This window comes from Amblyomma maculatum, chromosome 3, assembly GCF_055883805.1.
Source record: "Amblyomma maculatum isolate TAMU_Amacu chromosome 3, ASM5588380v1, whole genome shotgun sequence".
In the NCBI taxonomy this organism is placed as follows: Eukaryota; Metazoa; Arthropoda; class Arachnida; order Ixodida; family Ixodidae; genus Amblyomma; species Amblyomma maculatum.
The window spans coordinates 191,601,729-191,622,518 of record NC_139346.1 but is presented as its reverse complement, the minus strand read 5'-3'; the positions used below and the strand labels follow the sequence as shown (position 1 = coordinate 191,622,518).

General features: G+C 41.1%; 1 protein-coding gene across 3 annotated transcripts in view; it reads right to left on the bottom strand.

The window, feature by feature from the left end:
* Plod (procollagen lysyl hydroxylase) overlaps positions 1–20,790 on the bottom strand; it is a 128,488-nt gene that overhangs the window by 89,379 nt on the left and 18,319 nt on the right. For all 3 annotated transcript variants that reach the window (XM_084599095.1, XM_084599096.1, XM_084599098.1), the window contains 3 exons: positions 16,181–16,302; positions 15,279–15,380; positions 10,882–11,007 (listed from right to left, as the gene is read on the bottom strand). In XM_084599095.1, the coding sequence (XP_084455221.1) occupies positions 10,882–11,007; positions 15,279–15,380; positions 16,181–16,302 (350 nt within the window). The remainder of the gene's footprint in view (positions 1–10,881; positions 11,008–15,278; positions 15,381–16,180; positions 16,303–20,790) is intronic.

Sequence of the window (20,790 nt, the reverse complement as noted above, 5' to 3'; positions counted from 1 at the left end):
CCACCTCAACAACCAAACATTTCTATAAAAGAAAAGGTACAAAACAAAGCGGGAAAAGAAAAACCACCTTCTTTCTTTTTAATTTCAGGGAGGCTAAAGTTTCACCCAGAGAAGCTAATTTCAAAAACGCAAACATTCTTCTTTTCTCTTTGCAGCGCATATAGCTTAAATATGGCCAAATGTGGCCGAACACTGGATGTAATGACGCTAGGGGGCAAAGGTGACTCAAACAGCACGTCTTGCCAGCAGTGGAGCAAGCCCCGTTCAAGCTCGCCCTCATTTACATTTCATCGTTAGTGCCATTACAGTGTAGCAACATTACTTTTCAAGCAGATGCATAGCTTAGACGCAGCAAGCCTCTTGTTTCCACTCGACTCACAAAGCAGCATCAAGGCATGCATCCCACCTGAAGATTGTCCGTATCCCAGTACCTGTCAGTGCCAAAGTCTCTGTCGTGTTGTTGAGAACAAACAGGTGTCTTATATGCTTGTACAAAATGCCAAAGTCGAAATGATAAACACTGTGTGCGTTACAACTCCCCTTGTTGAACATTATCTGTGTAGCTCTTCAGCAGCTCAGTTCACTGTGTGTTCCCAATTGTTACAAAAATAAATGAAGAGTCCTGTCACCCCTTCTTTAGTGTTATTGCCCCGTGCATGACAAGTTTGTGACTGCAACACTTCACAAGACTACGAGAAATTTTTCTCTTCACCCAACAAAACACCTCTTAACAAACAAGTGTTTAGTTTTAAAAATAAAGGAGATATGAGCGGCCTGGCATATTCAAGTTATGCCTACATTGCAATAAGGCTCCCTCCACTGACCAAAAATTTCTTCAAGCAACTGGACAACTGTGGCCATCATTGACCAACAATGACTGCAGTTGCACAGATGAAGCCCAGTCCTCTTCCTGAAGCATTTGTCAGTGTAGGCGGAGCCTCTCCTCCCGCCCCTGTTGAAGTTCATGCTTTGAGAGCCATCTTCCCTGCTCGAGACTACCTTTCATTACAATAAAGAGGTATACAGCCTACCCATTCATTCATTAGCAATCAGTGTAGAGTGATTTTCCCATCACATGTCAATAGAACTGCTCACTAACGAATTGTGCATGCTTGTTACTGTACTTTTTGGAAATTGCATTGGATTTTTTTTTTTCAAGATACTGGAATGATTGTCGAGCTGGTTAGGTGTATTGCCAAACTTAACACTGACATAAGATCTAATCAACACTGCTATCCCAACTGTGATCAGTATGAATGTGTGATGTGACCCCAAACAGAAAACTTGTATTAAAGAGTGGTATCCCTAAATGAAAGTTATTTTTACATCAACTACAGATGAACTGCTCTATGACAAAACAATGTATAAGGAAATAACAAAGACAACAAAGTAATGATAATACTTCTTGACAACTCTCACAAAACACCATCTATCTGACATCTTGCATTTATGAAGTAAAATTTTCCTACAGATATAGCAAGAAGTCCAAAGAATCAAACGGGCCACTTCACGCTAAACAGTTCAGTCTGCAACAGTGCAGAACTGTTCCGTACCAATTCAAGGTGGCAATTTGCCGTTCCCCTTTTCTCAAACCCCTGCTCTGCATATGACCCACTGCAAGCACGTCCCTTTTCTTTGGTCTCATGTGTGGTCTAGTCTCAAAGTTTACAGCATGGTCCCATGGCTAACGCCATCTGGAAGTCTACTAGGTGCACCTGGTGGTACTGGGGTCCCGCTGGTTTCATAGAACCGAGTAGCAAAACAAAAATGCACGATTGTAAGGGTGTTAAAGGGCATCTCCGGGGGTTTTTTGACATTCGAATATTCTAATAAAAATTTTACTGTAGATTCTTCTCTCCGTCCTGACGCATTCTACAAAATTTGAGCGCCGTACGATAATCCGTTCGCGCGCAACACGACTTTAAAATATGCTGTTTTCATGGCTTAAGTTGAGACTATTTCTGCCAGCAACACTGAGTTTCTGACGTCACAAACAGTATACCGGCGTTACTGTCCACTTCCCGCATGATTATGAAATTGTGAGGCTTATATTGAACTACCTCAGACATTTTATGCAATGCTTCATGATTTCCACACTTTATTTTCACCATCCAACGCACGTATGAGTGTTTCTCTAATACTGAGTGTGACGTCACCATTTCGTCACCTGGGACGTAGTTTCTGGCCGTGAAAGCAGTTTCGGTTTCGATTTGCTGTTTTTTCTTTTTAAAAATACTTCTAATTGGAATTTCGAAAAACGGTTTTTTGTGTTCGAGTTAGGACGTGCCGAGGAATGTAATTCAACCAAAAACACAAAATGATGGAAAAACTACCGGAGTTGACCTTTAAGTCTGCTTATGTGCAGAAATGAAAAAGCATTGTGAGTTCCATGGTTGCTGTTTCTATTGGTCAAATCTGGACGAAGTCAAATTTCAAGGTCCCATGGGGACAAAATTTAGAGGGTTACCCACCAATTTGGCAAGTCACCACAGAGCTCGCCATACTCGAATCAGGTTAGATATCGAGTTTGGTCGAATTCTGACAAGGTTGTAATTTGGGGGTCCAGAGGACCAAAATTTTGGAGGTGGCTCAACCAAATTTAGAGGTCGACATCGAGTTGGCCATATTCTAATTAAATTGGATACAAAATATGGTACTGTGATATAAATTACCCATGCAGTGAATTACTGAAAGTTCATGCAAACACGCTCTGATGACAGGCTCTGTCCACACTCTGCTAACATACTTGGCTGATACAAACTGCCAATGTGCTCGGCCAATGCGCTCTGCCAACGCACTCTATCGAAGCGTTCTGGTGACTCCACTCATGAGCCAAGAAATTCTTTCGCATTAAAATGAAAATTTTCCAAACCAGAAGATGACCATCATTAGTTTTTGGAATGGCGTATGCATTCTCCACAAGATATGCTTGCTGTCCAAAGGAGTGTTGTGACCCAAACTCTCATGAGCTATACTGTGTCGCCAACCAAAGCACATGCTTGCAGAGAAATCACTGCTGCATGCCCTATTTTACAGCATCCCATGTCGGCTTCAGCACCTAGAAAACAGACCGATTTTGTAGCGAGAGCTACACTGGCTACACTCTCACCATTTAGCCGTGCCCATCCGGCGCCTGTCCATGTCTGTCCGAAGAACAAAGAAAGAAGAAGACGACAAAGAAGAAGAAGTCGTGGGTGGCGGTAGCTGGCAGCGGACATGGCCGAGCACTAACTGGACGTAGGGCTTCCTGAATTACATTTGGAAGGCGCTGCCAACTTGGGTCTCTCCTTTCATATGGGAGGGTGATGTCAATATCAGCCTGCGAAAACCTTTGTATTCACGTTATACCTAGGCCATGCAGGCACGTTCATAGGGTTCAGTTAAAGTGGGACCTTATATGTTGGCTGGTAGCTTACGCTATCACGTCATCGCGAAGGTGGGATTGAAAACAGAAAAAAAGAGGTGCCGTAGTGGAGGGCTCCGGACCACTACGTGATAGAGGCTTTCGCTTCATCGCACTTTAGTGGTAAAAAGTTCCCCCATGGCATAAATAAAGCTGAAACCATAGAGTAAACTACTATGTGCAAAAGCCACTTCATTACTTTCAAACGGTACCTAAGTATAGCCATGCAGACAGCTCTCGCGTAACTCTAGGTTAGGTTTAACCACAAGCTAAACCACAGTTAATTTCTTTTTTTCTGAATACGCTTCTCTCTGTCCTTTACGGTATTAATTCGTACAAAACTCGTTTTCTAGGCTCGGAAGCCTCCATGTGGAATGTTGAAGTCATAGGCACGCGCTGCCAAGGTTGACATATTCGGTTGATGTAAATATATATTCCACCATGTGGTGGGCACTCCATGCAATGTCACATGTTGAAGAATCCTGCAACGCACATCAGAAGCATACTAAATGCATCCTATGTCGTCTTCATTACACACGTTGGTAGGTAACCCCATGGTATGCAAACTTCAACAGAGGTCGCGTACCCCTATAGCTAAGCAATCATGGTGGCAGGCCCTTTGATTCCGTTATAACAAGGTTCGACTGTAGTTAGAATGCCTAACAAGTAATTATTTAGATGTACTTCGTGTCAGCCACTCGATACTTATCACTTAGGCTTTCCCGAAATGAGAACTACATTGCGGCACTTGTTTATATTTATTTTTTCATTTTAAAGTTTTATTTTTAAGCTTTCAAGAAGCCTTCGGCCTCAAGAGCCACAATTGCTACAATACAGATGCAGGCTCTAACCCATGGCTCTGTTTCTTTTTAAGAATAAATAGACAAACTATGCAAACAGAAATCAAAGCAAGAGGTTTCTCTACATATCAGTGAAATATATTTAAAAGAAAAAAAGACTCCCAGAATTTTACCATCCACTCAGATGACAGAAATCAGTGAATACCGATACCATTTTTGCCAGAGATAAACCTCTATAAAATCATTGACATAAAAAATATTTTTTTGATGCTGCCTACATAGTTAACCCTCCCACTGTATTCTGGAGGTGCTCTGCTATTTTGGGCTACATAATGAAAAAGCATAAACCATCAAAAGTATAATCATCTCTACGTATCTGATGATCAGTGGTAAAACATTTCTGTCTTTATTTTTGGAAAATTTGGCAGACCGTTTTCGATGTATAATACGAAAAATATAGTTCTTGTTTCTTTTTTTCACATTTTACTTTCTACAGATAAATTATTGGCATTTTTTTGTGTGTGAGAATGCATAATATCCCATTCTTGTGTTGTCAAAAATTAGCTTGAAGTTTACCTTCGCTTTTTCTCAATCTGAGCCTGCAATTTACAAAATTAATGCAGAAATGACTGTTAAAATTACTGGTATAGCTGTGCTTGAGGGAGGAAGTGCTATTGCCAATCAAAAAAAGTAATGGAAGTTGAATGATGGTACTTCTAGACTTCTGAAAAGGACTTCTAAAAGGTGGGTTGACATGTTACTGCTGGTTTGTTACGCTAGGCTGAGCAACAGAAACAGGAGGATCATGTGACCTACATATTAATGACAACAAAAGAACTGCATACTTGTCGCAGTAACCAGAATATGACACCGGCTCGTGACGCGGGATGCATGTGGGATGCATGCAACGCGGGTTCGAGGTTGCAGAAAAACGAACCAAATGGCAGCAATGTTGTGGCAGTTTTTCATACCTTTTGACCTGTTATCAAGAAAAAAAGTCCAGGAAACCGAACTAGAAAAGTTTCAAACATGCAATATTTTGGTCAGCGTCATAAACTGACTCCATGGAGCACGTGGCGGTTCCATGGCGGAGTTATAATAATCAGGAAGAACTGGAAAACTGAGTGTCTGAAAATTGGTCAGTGACAGTATCCCAGTCTCCTGAGGCATGTAAGGTAGCGGAGAAATACATCAAAGAGCATAACTGCACTGCTTAAGAGACATAAAAGGGAAATAGCAAACTTGGAAATCTGCCAACACTTTTTCTGAGTGGAAAAGTGGCAGCATTCTTTAGACAATCGTTTATTAAATATCCGAAACACTTCCACATTCAAACTGCCCGTGAAATTAGCTCACGCCAATGTCCTTTCATGATGTCGCTGTACGGCGACTCTCTGGCCAACGAGAGCGAGAATATCAAGACTGCATCACGTGACATGACGTCTGGAGACTAGCAGCAACTACTGCTGGCAGACCTCCGTCTAGGTAAAATTTCGCTGTATATATCAATGCACTCAGGCTCTGTGTTTTATGCATTTTCAGGCATTGTCCATCAGCAGTGTGGGTTTCTTCATCTACAAATCAGCGTGCCGCGCACATGAGGATGTCAATAGGTTGGTGTTTTCAATGACAAACACCGTACCGCAAGCTAACGGACCTGCCTACAAGCCAAGGGAAAGATGCAAAAGAGCTTTCTGCAGCGTTTTCTTCAAAGTCAACTCGCTAACATGTGGTCTTCGCAATTGACCAATGAGTGTACGTGCGTCTTCAGATATGTTCGTGTTGCCAGTTTTAGCTATGGATATTACACAACGAGCAAGTGGAGTGATTTGTCGTTGGACTTATTTTCGCATCAAACCCAGGCAGTTCAGCATTTGTACACGTCGATAGCTGTTATTATATTCAAGAACAGGAGTGAAAAATGTGCCTTGGTGCGAAAGGTGCATATATACGTAGCGTAGATGAAAGAACGAGGGAAATGCCAGATATAAATTGTGAAATAAAATATGCCAAAGAAAAAAAAGTTCAGCATGAAGGCATTCGTCCATTTGCACCAGCCGGCGCCTCACCAGTTCTTCATGAGCAATGTGCGAAAGCAAGTACGAAAAATCACAAAGCTTTGAATGCTGTTCCGCGCATACTCCATCTCAGTGCATTTTGTAGTGGGCTTGTGAGTTCAAAAACAACCCAAGATTATTTGTGACAATACAATGAGGTAGAAGCAGACTACTTCGTGCTGGTCCATTCTGCATAGGTGGAAAGCTCGCGCACCTTTTGCAGATGTTAAAACTGCGATTATCCCTGCTGCATGCATTATGCCAGACATACAATCATTTGTGTTTATTCCTTAATATCCTGGACAATTTTATGGAGGCTTACGATTAATTTCTTTTTTTGGGGTCAAGCTGATTTCATCTTCTGTGCTGTGCGTATCAGTGAAAAGGTGAAGATGAAAACGTTTTTCCTTGATACGAATTGGCGCTGAGCCTGGTAAGTACGGATTGGCGGTGAAATGTAGCCGTTTTTGTGCTGATGTTGCACCGCTGATATTTCATCATGACCCGTCAGCTTGAGCCCGTTTCTTCCAGCGCTCAGGTTCTTTTCGAATAAAGCACAAACGCATACACCTGTTTACTGTACCACAATTCACTGAGACAAAGTACCTATCATGGGACACAGAACAAACTCTGTCTAAATTCCATGTAAGGTACTTGGATTCACTTGCTTGTCTGCGCAGCAACCAGTCGTACCGCAGGTTTAAAGAAAATTTCTAGAAGCATACCACTTATAGGACTCGGTTGGTTCTCCGATGGTGCTTGCCCACTGCGATCAAAACAGTGCCATACGAGAAGGCAATGAGCAAACAATGACCAGGCCATTGTTGCCATTTTACATGCTTTTACATGCTTTTCTTGCTTATCTGTGCTGTTTTCGGTAACTGTAACATATCTGCTATTAGGCGAGACTAGCCTATGAATGCAGCTTGACGCAGAATTACACTTTAGTGCAGCTTTAATGCCGCAGTATGCCTTACTACACCACCCACCTGGCTTCCACGCTTTATTAGTTTTCTCCTTTGAATAACTGTAACTCCTGCTTGATAGCCATCTAGCTACTGCAACTCATGTCAAGGATATTCATTTCTTAAGGTTAAAATCAAATTTTGAAAATTGAATTCAGCGTACTTTTATCCTCTTCATTTCTTTAATGGTTTAGAGATCAGATTCTATCACCTCTCATCCACTGCAGGCTCTGCAACGTCTGTTAACTCATGTTCCGAGCTGGTATTCAAGCAGTTTCCTACAAGCCACCATCTCCTGAGCGGTGCACAATCAGCATTCACAGAAGGCCAGGCCAAAAACGATAATTTGCTCTGCCGCATCGCAAAGAAACAATTGTTCACACAGGCGCATTCAACATGTGTGCTGCAGTGCTCCCAGGATAATGTGTCAGCCATCTCAATCGACAATTCACTAAAACTTATCAGCAGCAACAAGCAAATAAATGCTGTTCCATTTGCATGCACTAATAAAACAATTTTATATCTCGTGCATTGTCTTCAGCAGCTGGTGTACGAACACTTTAAAAATGTTGACTTTTAAATATATTACTGACTGAATTAAAACACAGATAGCGAACATCTTGCATAGTCTAAAGATTATGCATGCCAAATTTCATCTTGACGAGACTAAGATATGTAGATGACCTGCTTTGCACAAAAGGCATGTTCGGCCTAAAATATGAGGTTGAGAAAAACAGAACTGAAGGTTATAAAAGATGTCCAGTGCAAAAGCTCAGAATTCGCTGTGAAATTATTTCTTTCCTTTGCTTTTCCTTTTCTTTTTTCCTTTTTTTTTTTTCTATTACTTCCTGTGAATGTGAAGTGGAAGTCAGCCTTGAGAGAAAAAAAAAACATTTTCCTACCGGCTTGTACAAGCCCGAGTGCGGACTTATACATAGTTTGACACATCATGTATTTGAAAATGGGTCAAATCTGCATCTCTCACAGTTACCATAATTGCTTTAACTGCCTTTTGTTTTAATAATTTCCTTATCATTTGTGTGGATCTGATACTTTTATACATGAAAAAGCAATGGTCAAGGTTTCACAAACAGTGAGGATAACAAAGCTTTGTTTTCTTACAAAAACTGCCGTTTTTCGCCATTCGTGTCCCTTTAAACTTTGCAGCACTGCCATTCCACCTAGTATTTTTCTATCAAGCGCCACGCATGTATTTCTGTGTCTATGAAGCCTGTGGAGCCTACACTATTCTCTATCAATGGTAGTCTCTCAACTCCTCTAAGTGCCACGTTACCACTTTTGTCAAGACATCACCACAGCACTATCTGCAGTCTAATCCAGATATACCAAACACAAATCTTTCAAATTATTGGGTATATTGCAGGCATCGGTTATCCCCACAAAAATGCTATTCAAAAGCATACAAAAATTTCGCAAAATATCGAACTCCAATTCTGCCGGCCATTCGATACCATATCGAATGGCGGACCATGCTGCAAGTGGCGCTTCTCCTAATGGTGCTCTTCGGTCAATTTTCACACTCAGAGACAAGTCAGCTGCGTGGCCTTGGCCACCTGCTCGCAGTGCTTACTCTATGAATCCACATGACAATGTGAACGTGGGATGTTCTTGAAGGTTGCTTTTAGTCTCTTGTACTCAGTTTCCATGCCACATCACTGTCATTCAGTGTAACAACCTTACTAACGGCGAGCCGCATTTGTCACCTGCCAACTACCACCTGCCAGAGTAATGCTGGTGATTTTTCACTCACAACGCCAACACTGGCAACGTCGACGCCGACAACGGCAACACTGACATCAACAACGCTGGCATCAGATTTTTCTGGAGAACAGAGCCTTCAACATTATCCCATTAAAAACACCATGGCTGTGACCAAAGCACCTACATTAGGAGCCCAAAAGTCATATTTCTTCCTTTTTAAACTAGTAGCTGCTCAGCATCAGCATTTTTCCATTTCTCCGTTGAGAACATCTTATGCAGGTCGACCTAAACTCGTGACTGCAGTTCAGGCTCCCTTGATGGCAGAACCAGCCAAAATGAACATCATGATGAACAGAGCAATCCAGGGGCTGTTGTTTAGCTCCTCATTATTAGGTTAACATCAGCCACCGCCTTTCACTTTCAATGCTGGAATTTTGTCAGTGGGATCCTTCCAATGTCACAAAAAGCTAAAGTGGGTAGACGTGTCAGTACAAATGTTCTCACTCAACAAGGCAAGTGGTGAACAGCCAGAACCCTTGCATGTTATATGTATTGTACACAATCAGTTCTGAGAGTAATATCAATGGTTTCTGCAGTGTTCAGTAATCAGCATAACTAATCAGTTCATAACCAGTGCTCCTTTGCAAGCAATTCTTCATTTCTATTCTTCCCCCTTCTCATTCACTATTAATGACTGCATGCTTTTCAATTCTTATATACTTCAGACATTTTTGTCCAGCTTTCCAGCTCATATGCTCAGTTTATTAGACTTGATTATGAGCAAGGGTTAAAACAGGAGCACATTTATGCGTCTTTCTTAAAAGAAGCAGTTGGAGCAGGATAAAAATAGGATGGTCACCACCAGAGGTGGGCAACCTCGTGAGGTTTCAACCTAGCCTCATGAGGTTGCCCACACGTGAAACCAGCTATTCCATCACCTACAGCAACAAAACAACATTGGACATCTCTCAATCTCCTGCACAACTACAGCCTTCAATGGCAAATAAAGAAAGAATCCTTAGAATCTTATTCCTACACAGTATCAGGAACCCTGATACAATGAAACTCCAAGCAGATCATTGCTTCAGCAGATCATGGTTAACCAGCATGCATATGCATGCCTGTCCTGGAGCTAAAAGCCTAGTACTGTTGGTGCTCTGGCTATAATGGCTATGACTTTGAAGCCAATTAAGCGTGCAAAGCCAGCTATGGATTCGGGTGGCAACAAGCTTGTTTGGAAAGCCAATTCAGTTGACAGCTAAATGGCGGCCACTTTTCTTCCCGTGATAATGAAATGCGGTTCTCGATGCAAAAATATGCAAAATAAAGTGCAGGTTATGCTTGTTGAAGTGCTAAGTACAACGTAGGAAACAAAGGGTTACGGCAAGGAAAACGTTTGTACAACTGAAATGAGCAATAACTGAATTTCATTAAATTGAAGGCTGTTTGCATAGCCTTCAAAGAGCTTCCGTGGGGGAATTCAATAAAGTTCGCGCAACTAAATACTTCGCTTAAATGACAAGTGGTATTCCCCTGTATGGCAACGAACATAGGTGGGCAACCTCGTGAGGTTTCAACCTGACCTCATGAGGTTTCCCACCTTTGGCTATCACCGTCGCAGGGCTGAGCTGACGAACAAGGTCATTTTCATGCTCACTGCAAGAAAGGAGCATGCCGCACTGCTATAAACTCAATGGTTGCAATGCCATTATTTTTAAAATTCATGCAATCCTTGGACATGAATGTTTATTCAGTATCCCAGGCAGTAGTCGTCATCTTGTCTCGTATGCTTCACACAGAAACGGCCACTAATGTGCAGTAACTGCATTCTGTATTTTTGGGTCGAATGACATATCGGAACAGACCCTTTCGCAATTCCCACAAGTTAAACATTCCAAAAACAGAAAGAAAAAAAAAATTCAAAGAGGACTCACTTGCGTTCCCTCTTGACAAGAGGTACGTAGTCATGAGATCGTGCATAGTAACCATCCGAAGACAGGGCGCCCCAGAAGTTGGACCACAAGCTCTTTTCTCTAGACAGCAGTGGCGCAACAATTGTTCTGAAACGCAGAAATCCCTTTCTTTGTTTAAACTAGTATCATCCCAAGAAAAAGTTACTCCGATACGCAGTATTCATCCAGCTACAGTACCCAAAGAATAGCCCAAAAGAAAGGCCAAAGAAAATAAAAGAATCCGGGACAATTTGCATGCCCAAGCCAGAATCAAGAGCAGTATCGGGAAGCTAAACGAAGCTCTACATGCTTGACCATCAAAAAGAAAGCAATAAACAAAATCTGTCTCTCTCTACCCTGCCAGCAATCTTCTTTATTGCATACCATCCTCTTCATTGAGTACTGATGCAACTGGTAACTAAATATGTTAGCGTTAATAAAGCTGTGCAGTGCATAGTAACAAGGCCAAGGAAATGCAGCTGGTGATTCACAATGATTAAGTGAGCACACTTGAAGATGTACTAACTAGTTGATTATTTCTGAAAAAGAAAAGTAACATGCTGACTCAAGTAGTTGAAACTCAGCGACTAAAGAAGCATTTTTCCCGAGAGAAACATGCTTGGAATCAGTTGTTAGAAAGCTTGCATAGAACAAAATTTTAGAAGCCATAAAAAGTAGGGTACATGCGTGTACAAAAATTAAAGATGCAGGTGTATCGCAAATATGGGAGTTTTTGTTCTTTTTTTTTTCTGTCACAAGGAAAGAACTACCGTCTGAGCAGTCTACATCTTGAGTACAAAGGATGGAAATGCGGATAAGTTGGCAAACATTCGCAATTCGGGCTTGCCCTATTCCCGCTCTTTGCTGGCAGAAAAATTCAATGACTTTTTCACAAGCTTTAGACCGAGTGGTTCCGCGGTCGAAGCACTTTGGTATCTCCAAAATACAGGTTTAGAGACATTTGCTTTTCATTTAACGACCAGCGAGGAAGTTTTTAGCGTTATAATGAACCTAAAACCTACAAGTTGCACCGATTTCGATGGCTTCCAAATTAAACCAGTTAAATTTGTTTCGGATCTCTTAGCACCATGCTTAAGCTACATCTTTAACTTGTCGCTCACATCAGGAATTTTTCCTGCACGAATGAAATATGCAAACGTAACTGTTATTTTCAAAGGAGGCGATAGAAACAAGATGACAAACTATAGGCCAATTTCTATTCTCCCTGTTTTTTCAAAGGCTCTTGAAAAAGTAATGCTCAAGAGAATCGATGGGTTCTTTTCTAAACATGCCTTAATAAATGCCAGTCAGTTTGGATTTCGAAAGGGCAAGTCCACGGAATCTGCTTTACTCTTACAAAAGGAAATTATTTTAAATAATATCGAAGCTAAAAGTTTGACCCTTGGTATCTTCATCGACTTTACCAAAGCTTTCGACCTTCTTAATCATGAAATACTACTCTCTAAACTTGAAAGCTATGGTGTCCGTGGTCTTTCCCTCCAACTCTTTCGTTCTTATTTAAACATGCGCCAGCAGGTCGTTTCGGTCGATAATCATAAGTCTAGCTCCCTTCTCATTGAATGTGGTGTCCCGCAAGGTAGCCTCCTTGGACCGTTCCTCTTTAATGTATATGCTAACGACCTTCCGAGCATAGCTTATCATACAAGTTGTATTCAGTACGCTGACGACACAAGTTTTTTTCTTAGAGGATCTTCTGCCGATGAATTAATCAATAGTGCAAATCTGGTTCTTTGTGCTCTCCACAAATGGTCCACAGCTAATGGTTTGGTAGTTAACTCTAACAAGACCAAAGCAGTCTTTTTTCGTCCCCTTAGCCAGGATATTACAGTAAACAGTACTCTGCATCTAGAAAATAACAATATTGAAATTGTAGACAAGTTCAAATCACTCGGTATTGTATTCGACTCTCGCATGAGGTGGTCTGACCATATAATGTATATTGAAAGCAAGCTCACTAGATCTGTTGGTTTTCTCTCGAGACTGCGCAACGAATTTTCCTCAAAGCATAAGCTCCTTATTTATCACGCTTTAATTCAATCTCACATAAATTACTGTCACCTCGTTTGGGGTACAACATCCAAAACAAATCTAAACATCATACTCGGTCTCCAAAAGAAGGCAATTAGACTGATCGCTGGTGCATGCTACACCGCCCATACAGAAACATTATTTCCGAAATATAGGATTCATCGTGTGCATGCCATGTTTGAGTATCATCTACTTCACTGCCTTAAATTGTCACCTCAATGCTTAACTGACTTCTTGAAGAATATATCTGGACTTAAGCCTTACGAGAAACCCTTTCACACCAGAAGTAAACAAATATGGGACGTTCCTCGAACGAGGACGTTATACGGTAACCAGAGCCTTCGTTTTACTTTACCATGCATATTAAATCATTATAGCATACACAACCCAAACATTTTTACCGCGTCAATTAAGGACTTTAAGCTATATTTTATCAATTCCGCACTGTCTCTCTGTACTTTCCGTTCCTTGCCTTAAACATTATTACAAGAATAGTCACTTCATTTTCATTACGTTCTGCCATATTTCGTGCATGCTGTTACACTATTGAGGGTCGTTAATTTACTGTGCTGTTTTTTAACTTGCTGTTTCATTTGTATATATGTGCTCTTTCTGTGCTTCAAAATTTTCATGTTATTATGTATATCTTCGCCTTAACGTCACACGTCCTGTTGCTCTGCCATTACTGGGCCTCGGGCATCTCTCAAGCTATCGCTGTAGCTTTTCGCCCGAGGCCCATTTCCTGTATATTACTGGAAATAAAATTTTTTTTCAATTTTTCAATAATGAAGCACTAAAAGGACATCATGACTATGATGCTTGCACCTTGAATGCTTAGTTTCGACACAACTTTGACTGTGCGTTTTTTCCGTGCAATGATACACAAGACATCGGCACACAAAAACAGCGATGCAAAATTCACTTGCACCCGTTGATTTATAATTGAGTTTCTTCACTCATATTGCTTCAGTTTTACTTCTAGCAGTCGTATGGTGGTTATGATGCCTGTAATTTAGGTACATGAAGCATATACAAAGAGCAATTTTAGATGTTTACTCACTCATTTGGCCTCTTTGCAAAAGCAGTAAAGAATTAAAATGATATGGCAGCAGTTATTGCACAAATATTTTATGCCTCACATGACCTGAACTTGATGTTCAGGTCATGTGAGGTCATGTTGATGATACCTTGATGCCACTGCCCCTGTTCATCTAAGAAACCGAAATGAAGAGAAATTAAATCACAAAATTTTCAGCAGGCATGGGCAAATTCCGCAAAGTGCTCCTGTATGCTAATAAATGTCTTTTGCATCATTTGAAAGAAGAAAGTATGCAACCAAAAGATGGGTGGTCATGCTCTTTTCGGGCTGCCTGCTGCTGGTCATTTTCATTGTGTGAATATGTGCTCGTACTATACTCAGGTTTGAGCCAAGACTCCTCCAAGTTTTCCCAAGGTTAAACTTAACACACAAAAGTTACAGAACCTGAAGAAATGTCTTCCAAAAATGGTGGGGGCTTAAGAATGGTTTGAAAATGGTGATAGAGCGAAAGCTGTGAGCATTGCAGCGATAACCTCTGTAACACCGCCTTTTCAATCCCCGGTCTTTTCATAATTTTTCTTACAACTGGTTCACAGGAAAGGAAAGGCGCAGTATCTGACAAGGTCACTTGAAGGTGAAAACCTCCGTGACGCTGACGGCTCGAAAAGCTGGCGTAGTGAAGTTCTCGCTTCAAAATGACGCCGCTTTGCCTTTCCTGTGGCGCTGCACTTCCTAGCCGACCATACCTCCTTATTCAACCACCAAATTTGGAATTGAAACAACCAACCACAAACAGTTATGCATTTTACCACTGCTACAAGCTATGTTATTTACAGAGAGCATTAAGTTTCACCCCACATTTTGTGATAATGTGTCACCACTTCCTTCATTTTGCTCCCCATCCAAGTTTACAATGAGTGCTCTGTGTACCAGCAGCAACAGACAACATGTTTGTTAATTACACATTTCAAGCACATCCCTTTTGCGTACCTTCTCAGAGCTTCCCAGCCTACACCCTTTATTAACAGCAAAAACTGCCGGTCCCAAATGACACAGCAACTACAGAAGAAAGGTGCATCTCTATAATCCAAGTAGTGATAAGAGAAAATGTATTCTTTGCTAAAACTGCAAGAAGCGTTCCTGATCACTTTCAAAGAAATTTGGGCAGCCCTTACAAAAGATTATTTAGGCAGTCCGAAAGTACTCTATAAGTGGTTTACTGAAATTTGTGTAAGGTAGGGCATGCCACAATGCAGTGGGATATAATACAGTCTCAGAGGTTGAAGCGTACCGGTTTGTCTCAATGAGCAACCTCAGGGTGGCTGAATTGTCAAGATGAGCATCACTGTCCACAAAGAAGGCGTAATCACAGTTGATCTTCAAGCATTCCTCCCTGATAACAAAAAAAGAAATGCAAACATTCAGTAAACAGTATTGCCTGGCTAACATAATCAACTTATTCAAAGCTTAATGAAGCACCTTAATTACTTAAAGAAACACAATTAAAGTGGTGAATACAAAAAATACAAGTTCCTATCAGCTTATTTCAACACAGCTAATTATGTATTTGCTTTTTTTTGTAACTACAGCACTGACCGACCTGCTCAGAAAGTGCAACAAAACCTGCAGGAAAGCATCCTGAATTAATTACTCAGTGAGCAATCATTAGGACAAATTTTTTTAGAATGATGAGCTCAAAGATACAGAAACACCAGAAAATATTACCATAGACTAAGAGATATTATACCGAATAAAAAAGCAGAATTCCTAAATTATGGCATTTACTCAAATCCAAGCCTATGGTTCCTACAAATGCTTAGGATTCAAAGCTTGCCAGTCACCTCACACTCGAGGATACTGCTCCACTTAGTAAGGAGGCGTGATCCTGATGTGATAGCCAGTGGAGATGGATGACAGTGAGAATGATGCATTGTGGAATGAGGAAATAAACATTCAGCCAGGCTATAGATGAGGATTCACATAGGCCACCTAATGCACTGTTCCAGTTTTGGCAGTCTCTCTCTTTTCTTTTTTCTTTTTCAGTCATCCTGCATTCATGGCTGCCCTCTTTTCCTTTATTCCATTCACAATATTCAGTAGCCTGCTTAGATCTGAGTAAACAGAGCTAGATTCAGTAAGCTGCTAAGAGCACGACTGTTAAAAGTTCAACCATTCACTGGCCATTCAACTTACAGGGCTAAGTTTCGAGCATGCCACTCCTTTTTGGCTTCAGACACATCGAGGTACTTGAAAGAATGGTACGATGGTCCTTTCTCCTCCACAAACTTGGTCACCTCTGCATCATGGAACTTCTCCTGGTGCAATAAAATTAGAAGTTTAACACGATTTATCAAACACACCCGCATGAGAAGCAGAATCACGTGAAAGAAGGCAGTCTCTGTTTGCGGTTCCAAGTCATAACTCAAAAGTCACACGAGATCCGATGGAAGTGATGGCAAGGAAATGGAAAAAACGTATTGCAGTGTTATAGTGGGACTACAGTTGATGCAACAGTGCCTAAGTGGCTATGAATCCAACTTGCATTTATAAGTTGCACACAAGACAAAAGCGTGAGAAACACTGAATTAACAAATCTTTCCTGTCCACCTTCAGTTCATGCAGAGCTTGAATGAGCATCTGCTCTCATTATGAAGCTAAAGAAGAAGTGAAAAACAAAAGTCAACATCTGGTTTTTTTATATATATATTATTCATTTAAGCTTACCCTGCATTGCATGAGCAGCCAAATGCACTATAATAAATCATGGCCTTAAGAAGTCAGAAGCATCCCCGAGAAAGTAAGATAACACCCCCTAATATTGTCAAGGTTGCTTGCAAACCTTTCTTAAAAACTAGGTCATTTGTAGTCAAACCTTGTTACAACAGACTTGCATGATGCAAAAGAAAATGTGCGCAGTATTTGGAACACAGTCAATCAAGCCCACTTATAACGATACTGATGTGCCTAAAAAAATAAGATTGTTATAATCGATAATTGTTATAACCGCCGGGCTGAGCCGTAACAACAAAGGGAACATGGCAAGCATGACAAATTTCACTGAGAGGGAAACCTTGTTGACATCGCTCTGCAGAAAATCCAACTGTTGCACGTAGACAAGTGAAAGGTTTTTAGCACAAACAAAGTTTCTCAAGGACTTGGCCGTTTTTAGGACTTCGTGAAACGGTTTGGCTGGTACGGTCGCAGCATTTGCAAGTCTTGTCTTCCTGCTAGGATTGGTGCTCTGCGACAAAATTTAATTGCTATAACCGATGATCTATACTATTACAGCATTGTTAAATGCGGGTTATTTTACCATAGCACAGATGGTAAAGCTGATAATGCTGCTTCTGTCTATTGCTATATCTGATATATTGTTTAAGGTAGTTACCATTATAAGTGGAGGCTAACGATAAGGGTTCTACTACTTGAGTTGAGGACAATGCAAAGGGCTATGGAACTGAAAAATGAAGGTGTAACGTCAAGAAATAGGAAGCATACCAGAGTGGGCCAAAGAAATAACTGAAGTTAGTGGCATTCTAGTCGAAATCAAAAAGAAGCGGGCATGGGCAAGACATGTAGTGCAAAGAGAGGATAACTGATAGTCTCTAAGGGTGACAAATTGTATGCCAAGGGAAGGCAGGCGTAGTAAGAGTTAACTGCATCTGCAAGCATAGCAGATGAGGTTAACTCTTTCGTTACCACGCCACTGTGATTCGATCAGCGGTGATCGAAAAGCTCGAAATTCAAATTTAGTACCACCAGCGCCGTAACGAACTTCCTGCACCGTCTAATTTGTACTTCACACACTATACTTTTGTTTTCAGCGCGGTTTGTATTTTCTTATGCATGGCAGCTATTTTTCAAATGCCTTTGAAGTTCAGGTTACGGCGTGGAACACTCCCAACATGGCCTCAACCTCGGGCATAGCCCTCGATCGCAAAAAAACTGTTTCAGGCAAATTTGTTGTGTCCGGAGTAGAGTTGTTGGATGCTGCTGCTATTTAAGGATGCTTCACCGCAGGGATTGTGATATCATCGAAGCCTGCGCGTTCGCCAGCGGCGTGTCAAAGGCAGCACATCCATTGAATGCTTTGTGAATAGGCTTTTAGTAAACGAAAATGTCTGCGTATTTTATTTGATTTCATCACATTTTGTTTTTAATTTTCTTCACTTTTAATTTTAGTTTAGATTTAGTTTTAGTTTTTAATATTTTTGTTTTAATTTTAATTAAGGGCAGCTATACTTTTTGTTTCTGCATTTCTTTCCGGTGTTCTAAAAAGCAATTTTAGATGCAACTGTGAATGGTTTAAGATACTGTTATCAGCCTTTACTTAAAGGGCCAATGAAAAGCTATTTACTATAATTATAAAAAGCATACTAGCAATGGGTATCCAATCAATCTTCTCTGCAATGGAAAAAATTTTGAAGCAATCTTCATCAGCACTGAGCATAAGGGCGATCAGAAATGATGCTCCTCCTCTCCCCCCTCAACTCAACCCATGCCGGCGAGCAAGAAAAAAATAAGAAAACAGGCCGTGGAGGTGCCCCATCACGCCCCGTCCCGCTTGCCTAACTTGGGAGAGCTCACTGACGTCAGTGGGGAGGCTTGCGTGCGGTGATGCGTCGCCCAAATCGGCAGCGAGCGGTCGCCAGGACCACTTTTTGAAAATTGTTTGCAAGTTATCGGCTCCATGTAAAGCTTTCAAACCTGACTCGGATGCTCACAAAGACCCCCTCTATGAATTGCTTGCATTAGGTTTTACACCATGTAGCATTTCCGGGGCCCTATAAGTAAAAATTATTGTATTTTCAAATATTTTTTTCTTGGAGAGTACAATTTATTTCAAATTAAACGCTGAAATGAGCCTTTTTTGAGTAGAATAAGGAAAAGATTTCTACCTCAAAACCCAATGATAATATAATTATAGGATTTTGCTGGCAAGTTTCAAAAAAGATTCAAAACATTTTGTATGTTCTAGAATTTATTTTAATGATTTCTTTCGAGAGCTATCTTCTAAATTCAAATTTTTGATTCCCATCCAACTAATTTTCTGCGTCCCGGATTTTTTTTTCAATATTCAGACAGAGTATTCGTGTTAAAAGCAATTTTTTCGTATGTCAGCTCTATTTTCATCATTAGTATGTATATTGCTTGTTTTTATCTTTCGTATTATTTGCAGCAAAGCTTTGTCAAGAACCTATAAGAAAACAGCTATTTTTCCCTTGGTAACGAAAGAGTTAAGCAGTTCGCAGTGATCAAGCGGATGCAGCTAACACAGAACCGGGTTAATTGGAAGAATATAGGAGAGGCCTTTGTCTTGCAGTGGGTATAGTCCAGCTGATGATGATGATGTTATAAGTGGGCTTGACCTGTACGCATTTTGAGAAAAGATGGGCCCCAAAGTCTAATAGCCTTTTGCAATGCAACTTCATGGTATTCTCTTATTTTGAAAAGTACTGAGGAATGAAGACCGCCTCAGTCATTTAAATAAATCTGCAATAACTTTGCCCACATTTCTAGCATGCAGTTCCACAACTTAAGCACAATGGCTGTACTGCCGCTGTAGGGGTGCCCTGATTGTCCCAATGTGGTGAATGATGTGCAAATTCACCTTCGTCAAAATGAGTCTTTTGCAACAGCAACTTCAGTGATGAAGGACTGCCACAGTCGTTTAAGCAAGAAAAACTTTAATGGCATCACACAGGGAGGAAGATGCCAACATTTTATATTCAATAAACGTTTTTCCATTTCAGATGTGCTACTCATGTTGGCAGCTCCTGAAAATCCAACCATGAAACGTGATCTTGTGGCGTCGCATAAACCACCAACCAACAAGTACCCAGCCACGTCACCTGCCGCCTGCCGGAGGCCCGCTCATAATTTCTAGTTCACGGACACCAAAACCAGCTTTTGTGCTAATAGGACATATAATGCTTTCATATTCATCCTCAGCCGGACCGTACCCACTGCATGGTGAAAGCCTCTCCCATATTACTCCAATTAACCCGGTACTGTGCTAGCTGCATCCACTTGATCCCTGTGAACTTCGTAACCTCATCCGCCCACTTGACTTTCTGCCGCTCCCTGCTACGCTTTCCTACCCTTGGAATCCAGTTTGTTACCCTAAGCGACCATCAGTTATCCTCTCTTCACACTACATGTCCTGCCAACGCCCATTTCTTCTTCTTGATTTCCACTAGGATGTAATTCAATCGAGTTATTTCTCTCACCCACTCTGCATGCTTCCTATCTCTTAACGTTAATCGAGTTACTTCTCCAACCCACTCTGCATGCTTCCTATCTCTTAACATTACACCTATTATTTTCCATTCCATAACTCTCTGCCTTGTCCTCAACTTAAGTAGGACCGTTTTCATTAGCCTCCCCATTTCAGCCCCTTAAGTGAGTACAGGTAAGGTGCAACTGCTATATACTTTTCTCTTGAGCGATACCGGCAACCTGCTAGTCATAATCTGCAAACAATTGCCAAACGTGCTCCATCCCAATCTTATTCTCCTAGCTGTTTCCCTTTCATGGCCCGGATCTGCGGTCACTGCTTGCCCTAAGTATACATATTCAGAATGCACATATTCAACTGCGCTTTCACATTATAATAACAAGAAATCAAACCCAGAAACATGTGCTCAAATTAGGGATGCCACAGCCGAGAACCACTGCAGTGGGCCAAATCTGTGAACTAAACATTTCACCTAGCCGAAAAATGCAATGAGCTTGTCGGTGGAAAGCGTGATATACTCTGGCAGCTCCTCTGCGATGGGAGAGTGGGATGGAAATCGAACCCT